This window comes from Falco peregrinus, chromosome 2 (assembly GCF_023634155.1).
Source record: "Falco peregrinus isolate bFalPer1 chromosome 2, bFalPer1.pri, whole genome shotgun sequence".
In the NCBI taxonomy this organism is placed as follows: Eukaryota; Metazoa; Chordata; class Aves; order Falconiformes; family Falconidae; genus Falco; species Falco peregrinus.
In genome coordinates this window covers 123,038,148-123,048,953 of record NC_073722.1, presented here as the reverse complement: position 1 = coordinate 123,048,953, position 10,806 = coordinate 123,038,148, and the positions used below count along the sequence as shown (strand labels likewise).

Below are 10,806 nucleotides of genomic sequence, written 5' to 3'. Positions count from 1 at the left end.
CAGATGTAGATACAGAATCCAAAAGCACATACCACTTTAATAAACACAAAAGGGTTTCTGTGCATGTAAACAAACGTGTATTGGTACTATCAAAATTAATACTAGAACATGGATTCCAGTTTGATAAATAGCTCTGCAAAACTGGATTTGCTTTGCATATGTTGGCTCAAAGTAAGAAGAGAACATGCGAAAATAGATGTTTAACTTAAAAGGGGTGGAACACAAAAATGAAGTTTTTCAAAGAGGGACTCAAAAGGAGTTGCTTGTAGACTAAATTTGTGCAGGCGAGAGGAAGAGGAGGTTTTTGTTTAGTCTTTTCAACCTTAGCAAGGTTAAATGGCACAGTAGCAGCAACCACTAAGCTATATACAAACAAAAAACCGAAAATAAGCTGTGTTTAGCTAAATGTAATAGGCAAGAACAAGGACAGACAGACAACCTGCAGTTTTCACAGCCTTTGAAAAACCTTTTCCAGACTCATCAGAAGCAGGAAGCCTATAGGGTCAGTAAGTATAGAGCATTAAAAGGAGTATTTTGGGTGAAAAATTTGTAACAAGCTGTATTAAATCAGTAACCCCATATGGGGAAAAAAAAGGGGAGGATCCTCTATCAGAAATTTGCAGGGGTAATAAAAACCTAGTCAAATTGAAGTTCTACCAAAAGAACAAATTAACAGTAAGAAAAAGTGATTGATGGAGGTGGTATTCCATATTGCTGAGAGGGGAACAGCTGAGGCTATTCATGAACAAAAGATAAGCCTAATTTAGTTGTTACTTTTGAGGAAGCGATCTTGGAAACATGCAGCACTACTCTTTGAAAACCTTGATCCATTCTTGGCAACAATAAAAAAAAAAAGGAAAAAACTTTAGGAAAGAAGATACAACATCAAAAGCATTATGCCTTCATTATGCAAATCTGTATGGGACTCAGATCTTGGATTCTGTGCATTTCTTGTTAAAGAGAAAATGGCAAGGATATTCAGAAGCATGGAATTGCTTTTGAAGGAAAAAGAATTAGATACACTGCAGCCTTAGTTTACAAAGGAGGTGGCTCAGAAGATACTAACGTCTGCAAAGGGTATAAATGAATAGAAAATTGTTACTCACCCTTTCTAATAACTCATTTTGTTTCCTGTCTCTTGTTCTTACTAAGCAGTGTGTTGAAAATGAAAGGAAATGTTTTTCAGGTAGCGTACAATGAAAAGCATGAAACACATTGTCACGGTATCTTAGATGCTAACAGCATAAATAGAACAAAAATGGGAAGAAATGGCCATCAAATACAGTTATTTTTGCCTCAGAAAAGCCTTAAAGCACGGATTGCTAAAAGGTGGGAGGATATAAACAGAGACTGTTGTTACAGCACTTCTCCTTCCTTACTTTTTCATTTGCCACTGCTTGAAACGGGTGGTCTGGCAATATGGCTGCTTGTTTATGTTTCAAGTGTGACCTTTTCTTTTGTGTGCTTAGAGCCTCAGGTAGGAAAACATTCAAGTCATTCCACAAGCTAGCGAGGCAGGGCAGATAAGCAACACAATACCCCCTGGAGTATTTGTTTATTATACACGTGTTTTCTAAAGAGCCCTGTCCTGCAGTGCTCTGGTGCGATGTGCTTCTTGTGACCTTTGATTTGCTTTGCTAGCCCTCTTGTATAATTTTAAAAGATAAAAATAGTAACTGCTTTCAAACCATGTATTTAATATTTATAAAAGGCAGTGGGTAACAGTCTAGAAGCACTGCTCAAAGTAGCATTTAGTAATCTGCCTCCTGTTATGATTGCATCCAACCTGTTGTCCTAGGGACCTGCACATGTAACTCCTTTGGTCTCCCGAAAAGCCCTGGTAGGCACGCAGGCCAATCTGCCAGCCCCTCAGGTATCAGTTATTAGTTACCAAGTGGTAACTTCACTTGAGCCTGGGTTTTGTGTGTGGGAGCACTGGCAGGAGGCTTTTCCCAGGAACAGCTCACACGGCCACAGGTCAGTACGAGGCTCCGAGCTCGGGGAGCGCCACGGTGAGCAGCCAGGTTAGCTCCCCGCCAGGCCCGTCCAGGCCCGAGCAGAAGCCCGCTGCTGCAGGCCAGGCCGCAGGGGGCTCCCCGGACATACCGGGAGGCAGCGAGGCGCCGGGCTGCGTTTATCAGAGGCCAGGAGGAGATCTCCACGGCCGCGCAGAGGCAGAGGCCTGCCGCGGTGGCCCTGGCGGCGCGCTAGGCCGCGTTCCGCTGCCTGGCCGGTGGCTCTGCGCAGGCGCGGCCGCTCGCGCCCTGTCTTGCGGGGTGGGGGGGCCACGGGCCCCCGCGGGGGGGGCGCAGGGGGCAGTGACGGCGGCGGAGGCCACGCCCCGGGGAGGAGCGGAACTTCCGGCCGCGAGCGCAGAAGCCGATCGGTCAGCCGCGCCGCGGCCACGCCCACGCGAGAGGGGGCGGGCCCTCCAGCCCGTTTGGGCCGCTTACATAACAGAAGGGGCGGGCTCTGCGCCTGCGTCACCAACCGGTTCCCAGCAGCCCCCGCGGCCCCCCTTATATAACCGGCATCCGGGCGGTGAGGCGCTCTACATTTAGTAGCCCCCACCAACGGCGTCGGATCCTGTGCTACCTTTCGTCACCCACTTTAAGTGACCGGGATCGTCTCGCCCACCGCCACCATCGCCATGCCCGGGTATTCCAGCGACAGGGACAGAGGGTGAGTCCGGGGGCCCGGCCGGCGCTAGCCGCCGCCAGCGTCCGGACTCTTAGACCGACTGTGGGGTTCTAGTGGTTGGTTTTTAGCCGTTTAAGATGGCGGCGAGCCGCGGGGGTCGGGCCCCGGCGCCCTTCTCCTCGGCTCCCTTTGCCTCGGAGCCTCCGGAGCTTCGCGAGGGGAGGCCGAGGGGGGGGAAGTTGCTTGAGGCGCCCTTGGCGGCGGCCGCCGTGCGTGGGCGGCCGCGTGAGCTGGGACGGGGCAGGAGCCATCCGCCTCGACGCAGCCTCCGCTGGTGCGTGGCCGCTTCCGAAGGGCGCGGCGGGGTTGTTTCTGCGGGGAAAAGGGACTCGCACCCCCCGGGGACGTACCGCCGGGTGTGGATGGCTCACGCAGCGCTCAGCGCCCCCCTCAGCGGGGGTGGGCTGGGCAGCGGCGGGCTGGCAGCAGGTTTGTGGGTCAGTGGGTTGGCCGGGCGCTCCGTCGATGGCGGAGCCCTGGGGAGGCTCGGTAGGGCGGTTCCCCCCCCCCCGCCCCCCAGGCACGGCGGCTCCGGCCGCTGCTGGCAGAAGCCGGCCGGCTCCCGCTTTGTGTTGTGTAAGCGGATGTTAATGGCCGGCCCCGCCATGCGGTGACTGAGGGGAAATCAAAATGCCGGCTGCTGCTGCTGCTGCCTTTGTTCCTCCTCCTCCTCCCCCCGCCCAGCTCCGGCTCTAAAATGGCAGCGGCTGGAAAATGTGGCGTAGACAGAAATGAGAGACAAAGGAAACAGCGCTGGCAGGAAGCAGCGGCCACTCTGGGAGCGCGGTGCTGTGCCGGGCAGGCTGGCTCCCGGCGCCTTGCCGGCCGGGCGGGGGCTGGCGGGGGGGAGGGAGCCCCCTGCCCGGATCCAGCTTAGCGGGGCCCCGCGCGGCTCAGCGCCGCTTCCCGCAGCGCCGCGGGGCAGCCGGGACGGGGCTTCGGGCTCAGCCCGTTCTGAACGGGGGGAGCGAACCTCGAATGCTCGTGTGAAACGCACGGCCTTGGAAAACGTCGTCAGCGGGGGAAGGCTGGCTTGCACGATACGAGATAAACGGTGTGTGGGAAAGTTATCCCAAGGTTTTCGAACTGCCCTTGCCCGCTTTCTGCACAAACACGCAATGGGAGTGTCAGTTGGGTGGGAAACCATTTTGATTGTGGGATAATACGAAGGTTTTAATGTCTTCGCCTGTGTTGTAACTTGCCCATGGGCCCTCCGGTTCCATTTCAAGAAAACTGCAAAGATAAATGTTACCTTAGTTTCTGAATACAAATTTTAGCTAGGCAGACTATGGCATTGGCAACTTAACATATGTTTTTTTAGAAGTTTTGATATCCTGTAGGGTGGGGTTTATACATCTGACTTTTTACAGGATGTACTGCAAGGATAGCGGTGAAGTTGTGTAAGAAAAGGACCAAAACAATTCTCTGGAATTCTGTTCTGTGACCTTGTCTAGGTTTGGAGCCCCACGTTTTGGAGGAAGTAGAGGTGGACCTCTCTCTGGGAAGAAATTTGGAAACCCTGGGGAAAAACTCACAAAAAAGAAATGGAATTTAGATGAGCTGCCCAAATTCGAGAAGAACTTCTATCAAGAACATCCTGATGTAGTTAGACGTACTGTGGTATGTTTCCTATCTAACCAGTGTAAAAAGGAAACAGCTGAGCGCAAATGTGCTGATGGTTTGGATGGGGTAACTTAAAGGACAGCTTTGGTATCAAAGCTTATTTCAAATAATGGTTTTTGTCTTGCAGCAAGAAGTTGAACAGTACAGATCAAGCAAAGAAGTCACAGTTAGGGGCCATAACTGTCCAAAACCAATCATAAACTTCTATGAAGCTAACTTTCCTGGTAAGTGAAGACTAACTAGTATACTGGTCAGTCTTCCAGGTTTAATTAAGGCAAAGCCTAAGTTAATTTCAATTTTCTCTTCAAGCAAATGTTATGGAAGTAATCCAGAGGCAGAACTTCACTGAACCAACTGCTATTCAGGCACAAGGTTGGCCTGTTGCATTGAGTGGATTGGATATGGTTGGAGTGGCACAGACTGGATCAGGGAAAACACTGTCTGTAAGTTTTGACTGTAGCCTGGAATACTGCTGGATTTCAGCAGTGAAGGTACAGCCTGGCTTAGTGCAGGCTGAACACTTCTAGAAAGAGATTGTAATGAGACTTATTTTTTCCAAACAGTACTTACTGCCTGCTATTGTGCATATAAATCATCAGCCATTCCTGGAGCGAGGAGATGGACCTATTGTGAGTATTGTAAATGAAAGGAGATATTAATTTCTGGAGAATGCAATTGGTTTTTGAGTCAGATTGTCTATGATCATAAGAGTGCATAGCTGTATTGTGTTTCTCTGTATGACTAAAATGGTTCCCTGTTTTGTTAGTCTCCCAAGAATATTCTGTAAGCTCTGATTGGATTGTCATTACAATTGTCCCATTTTGGGAACTGCTATTCTCTGGAAGCTAGTGACTTTAAGCTATCTTGGCACACAGCATAGGCTGGTGTTTGGGAACTTGGATGCTAGGTAACTTCGTTTGCTTGTTTGGGTGACCTAAATCCACTTCAGTCCTTCTGTTATTGAAGGAATATGTGACAACCTTTCCTTTCAAAACTAGGGTTGAACTAGGAGCCTCAAGTAAGTATTGAACTGAAAGCTGGGCATTTTATTTCTAGTGTCTCGTGCTGGCACCAACTCGTGAACTGGCTCAGCAAGTGCAGCAGGTAGCTGCTGAGTATAGCAGAGCATGCCGTTTGAAGTCTACTTGTATTTATGGAGGTGCTCCAAAGGGACCACAAATTCGTGACTTAGAAAGAGGTATGGATAAGCTTTGATGCCTTTCTGTGTAAGGCAATGTGAAAGCTACTTAGGCTGACTTTACTGCTTGGTTTTTTAGGTGTGGAAATCTGCATTGCAACACCTGGAAGACTTATTGACTTCTTAGAAGCTGGAAAGACCAATCTCAGGAGGTGTACTTACCTTGTCCTTGATGAAGCTGACAGAATGCTTGACATGGGATTTGAACCTCAGATCAGAAAAATTGTGGATCAGATAAGAGTGAGTATAAATGATTCATGCATTTATTGCTGTTGTGCTTGTTAAAGTGTAGTGCCCATTAACTTTTTCAGGCTTGCTTGGGTAGATACTTTTTTTTTGTTGGGTGTTTGGCTTGGCTATATATTCCTTTTGTACTGTGCTGACCTGGTCTCCTTCTCCAGCCTGACAGGCAGACTCTGATGTGGAGTGCCACATGGCCAAAGGAAGTAAGGCAGCTGGCTGAAGACTTCTTGAAAGAATATGTACACATTAACATCGGTGCATTAGAACTAAGTGCAAACCACAACATTCTTCAGATTGTGGATGTGTGTCATGATGTAGAGAAAGATGACAAGTAAGTAGTCAGCAGGGGCAAAGCAATCTGTGTTCAGTGGCTAGTTTTTAGTTCATGAACTGTGAAACGAATTTGTCCTGATGGATTTTTTGACACCCATCAGACCACTACAAGTATAAATTTGGGCTGCTTAAACTTGCATGGTACAGTACAAACTAATCCCAGCTTTAATAATAATCTTTCCATAATAGGCTTATTCGTTTGATGGAAGAAATAATGAGTGAGAAAGAAAACAAAACAATTGTTTTTGTGGAAACTAAAAGACGGTGTGATGATCTCACCAGGAAAATGAGGAGAGATGGGTGAGTGATAGCTGGAACTTCAGTGAGCCACCCCAGCAGTCTGAGCATGCTCCTGATTATTCGTGACCATTTAACTGTGGTGTCAAAACTGTAAAATGGTGATACTAGGTGTCAGTTAAAATACTAAAAGTAACTCTAGAAGCTAATTGGAATTGGTCAGTAGCCCTGTCTTTGACTAATTGAAACTACTGGAGGAATGGTCTTGGGTCAGTGAAGTTCTGTGTTTTCAGGTGGCCAGCAATGGGTATTCATGGTGACAAAAGTCAGCAGGAGCGTGACTGGGTTCTAAATGGTGAGTGTTTTGGCAATTTTGTCAAGGGTATGCTCGGTGTTGCTTAATGAAGAGACTGATGAGTTGTTTCTGTCACAGAATTCAAACATGGAAAAGCACCAATCCTGATTGCTACAGATGTTGCATCCAGAGGTCTAGGTTAGTACAACTCGTAATGCCAGTTGCCCAAAGCTATTTAAAGAAAGTCTATTGCTTTCTTTAACCTCTGCATTTTTCTAAGTTTTCTTCACATAAAGGTGCAGTCTTTGTGGCAAGGCCTAGGCATGACAATCGGAGGACTCGAGGGGGATGGAGGACTAGTGGAAGTGATCGGCTGGCTGCTTCCAGTCAAATAGAGAGGTGAAAGCTGAGAGCATTGTGTGCCAGTAATCTTCAAAAGGCAAAGATCATCCTTTAAACTACTACCCCATAAACTGTTCTCTCATGAAATAAGCAGTTTCATTCACAGTTCACTTTGCCCTGGTATTTCTCTTCTCTCCATGCTTTGCATGATTTGCCATGGTGCAGTACTGTTAGTTTTGTGCATACTGTCTGCTGTGATCTGTGGGTCTTTGAATTTCAGTGAGTTTGCTGAAATGTCGAAGAATATAATTTCAAACTTCAATGTTCAATGAAATTTTTTTCAACCATGAAATGGAGAGAGCAGCTTTAAAATGTACTAAGCCTTGTACAAATTGGTGAGTACTGGCACATGAAATCTGAGAAAAAGCCCACCTCTCACTTTAGCAAGTGGGGCAGGAAAGCAATGGCTTTTCAAATGCCTTTGAAAGTCGAAGTTCCTCCACCTATACATAGTCGTCATGTCGAGACCTGCCAGAGAGAGACACATTCTCAAGTGAACCCTGGCTTCTTGGAAGCGCTTGCCTAGACGAGACACAGTGCATAAAAACAACTTGGTGACTTTGGGGGGACAGGTATGTTTTTCTTGCAGCTGCGGTTCAAAGGTCTTGGCAAGACGAGCAGTGTGGCCCCTTTTTTTTGAGCTTCTAATGAGTGTGTATGTGAAGGACCTTGTATGTTTTTACTCTAAGGTCCTCAAATGAGCACATGAAGAGGCTGCTGTGAGCTTTAGTGGCCCTACTGCAAGAAGCATTCAGATGTCACTTGATGATTTGTAAAGGGGACTCTTGAGTTGGGAATGACAAGCAAATGCATACTCCTTTATGGTAAGGTTTTGGATCACAGGGTGGGTGATGAGACGGGAACAGACGGAGTGTGCATAACTTTCTCTTCCACAATACTCATGCAGAAATGGATGACTCTAACACTGTTCTTTGCAGCCATTATTTCCTTTTAAAGTACTATTGTCTAATGTTTATCTTCGATTTGGCTGTTGTGGTGTGCAAAACTTTGTACCTTGCTTTTTGCCACACTGCAACACTTTACAGATGTGGAAGATGTGAAATTTGTCATCAATTATGACTACCCTAACTCCTCAGAGGACTATATCCACCGAATTGGACGAACTGCCCGCAGTACCAAAACAGGCACAGCATACACATTCTTTACTCCTAACAATATTAAGCAAGTAAATGACCTCATCTCTGTGCTTCGGGAGGCTAATCAAGCCATCAACCCCAAATTGCTTCAGTTGATTGAAGACAGAGGTTCAGGTAAGTACTGTTCTCAACCACAGTGCATACCTTTTGGAGCAAAATGGAAACTCAGATTCCACCTCCAGCATCTCTCCAAAATGGAAGTGGAAGGTGGTTTAAGTACCAGTTTTGGGGACCTGAGAAGGTATTTATTAACACCAGTAGCAAAACCCAACACCCCCTCACCAGAATGCTCCCCGCTGGTGCTGTGGCATGCTTTTGGCTAGTGCTGGCCAAAGGTGCACTTCTGTTTGCCTCACAGTAAAACACTTCAGGGCTCAGTTTTGTGGCTAGGGAAGAGGGATGTAAGCATCCTGCTGGCAAGGTGAAAATGGCTTTTTGCCTTTATGCCACCACTTGTCTTGGAGGGGAGAGTGTGTGACTCTCCTCATAGGTCAGGCAGAATTCCCTATTAAAAGAGTCTTCACCTGACAAGAGTCCAGTTAGCAACTGGAAAGGATTAGTAGTAGCAGGTTTGCCTTGTTGGGACAGAAAGATGTTTGGATCTTTTTACTAGCTGAACTCACTTGGCAATATATAAAATGCAGCCTTTTATGATGTATATAACTATGTCTTGTCTTTTTTAATAGGTCGTTCCCGAGGTGATCGACGTGACAGATATTCTGCGGGCAAAAGGGGTGGATTTAGTAGTTTTAGAGAGAGGGAGAACTTTGAGAGAAACTATGGTGCACTAGGAAAGAGAGACTTTGGAGCAAAAACTCAAAACGGGGCCTACAGTGCCCAAAGTTTCAGTAATGGAACTCCTTTTGGAAACGGCTTTGCAGCTGCAGGCATGCAAGCTGGCTTCAGGGCTGGTAACCCTGCCGGAGCTTACCAGAATGGCTATGATCAGCAGTATGGAAGTAACATTGCAAATATGCACAATGGCATGAACCAACAGCAGTATGCATATCCTGCCACTGGTGCTGCTCCTATGATAGGTTACCCAATGCCGACAAGTTATTCTCAATAACTTAGTGTATTTAAATGTCTCAGTTTTTCATAATTGCTCTTTATATTGTGTGTTATCAAAACAGGATAGTTATTTAAGAAATGGGAAATGCAGAAATGACTGCAGTGCAGCAGTAATTATGGTGCACTTTTTCGCTATTTAAGTTGAATATTTCTCTACATTCCTGAAACAATTTTTAGTTTTTTGTACTAGAAAATGCAGACAGTGTTTTCAAAGTAAATGTACAGTGATTTGAAATACAGTTAACAGGAGGCAGTGCATGGCCTTCCAATAAAGATATTTGAAGACCGAATTTTCTTTCAGATGGCAATTTTCTCAACATGTGCACAACTTTACATTAATGGAATGTCAAATGTTTTTATATTAAATTCTAGAAAGGTTTCTCAACTGTGTCTGATTAAACATTTAAGCTTATACAAAAACCAGCCTTGCCTTGATTGGGCTAGATTGCTTAGCATGGCAGGCTCTGCTTTGATGGGGAAGAAAACTAAAGCTGGCTTCTAAGTAACTGTTGGAAACAGTGCTCTTCCTTGTCTCACTAGTGTAGGGCCAGTTTTTGGAGAATACCCACTGGAGTAATGGTATGGCTACAAGTCTTGTGAACCAAAACTGCAGTGGTGTTGCTGATGAGCTGCTACAAGCGTAGGAAGCTTTTTGCAGCACCGTAACTGTCGCCTTCACAGGAGCATATGTGCAGACTAGGCTTGAGTGTAATGTATCTACAGCTGTCAGGCCTTGTGAGTTAGCATGCAGGCTTACTATGAGCTTCAGAGAAATGGGAAGATCTTAGTATTAAAACTTCAAATTATACTAAAACTGGTATTGAGCAGTGATTTCTTTATGGAAGTGGGGGGAGGGAAATGGGCTGTTGACCCATCCACATACTTCACGGCTTTTTTTTTTTACTGAAAGTACATGCAAATGACTAGTCTCAAAGCGCAGCCTGTGCTGGGCAGAGCAACAGCATTTTGATGAGATGCATAGCTGGACTAATGTTTGATCCTGGGGTTAAAGTACTTGGCTGCTTTCGAGCATGGTATCCTAAAATTCCAGTTAATGCTGACTTCCAGTTCCTTCCTTTCAGTTGTTTATTGGTACAATTAGTTGCAAGTTTAACAATGCTCGAACTACAGCTTGATGTATTCAAGGTTGAGTCTGGAAGAATCAAGGCTAAGATTCTAAGTTGTTTTGAACCCAAGTTTGTTCTTTGATGCTTTAGATCTTTTTGGTAGTCCGAGCTTTGCGCTTGGTGATTGTTTACCTCTGAGGTTCAGCCTGTGATGGTCTTAACGGCAGCTTCATGTGCCTCGACCATACACTTCTGCTTTTTCTGTGGAATTCTGGCGGCTGGCTTCATGATCACTTTTTGTCAGAACTTCAGCTGGAGTCCTGAAACTGAAGGTTGAGTATAAAACTAGTTGGGCACTGTGGAAAGTCGTTCCTGCTGGTTTTGCAACATTCCCCTTGCCCAGTGCTATCAGTGTTGAAAACAAGGAAGTAAATAGTTGCATATCTTTTGAAATACGATGCATTGATTGCCAACTTTCCG

The 10,806-nt window shown here is 46.1% G+C and overlaps 1 protein-coding gene across 2 annotated transcripts; it reads left to right on the top strand.

The window, feature by feature from the left end:
• The first annotated feature begins 2,506 nt into the window (after positions 1–2,506).
• DDX5 (DEAD-box helicase 5) lies at positions 2,507–9,638 on the top strand. Of its 2 annotated transcripts, none has more exons than XM_005237527.4 (13): positions 2,507–2,658; positions 4,155–4,320; positions 4,451–4,547; positions 4,633–4,766; positions 4,887–4,952; positions 5,380–5,521; positions 5,601–5,761; positions 5,923–6,095; positions 6,287–6,397; positions 6,628–6,689; positions 6,768–6,827; positions 8,078–8,302; positions 8,875–9,638. In XM_005237527.4, the coding sequence occupies exons 1-13, from the start codon at positions 2,651–2,653 to the stop codon at positions 9,255–9,257; spliced, it is 1,788 nt and encodes a 595-aa protein (XP_005237584.1). In that variant the 5' UTR covers positions 2,507–2,650; the 3' UTR covers positions 9,258–9,638. The 2 variants fall into 2 exon arrangements, with proteins under 2 accessions (XP_005237584.1, XP_055652238.1); XM_055796263.1 differs by having other exon boundaries at positions 2,525–2,682.
• Positions 9,639–10,806: the final 1,168 nt, after the last annotated feature.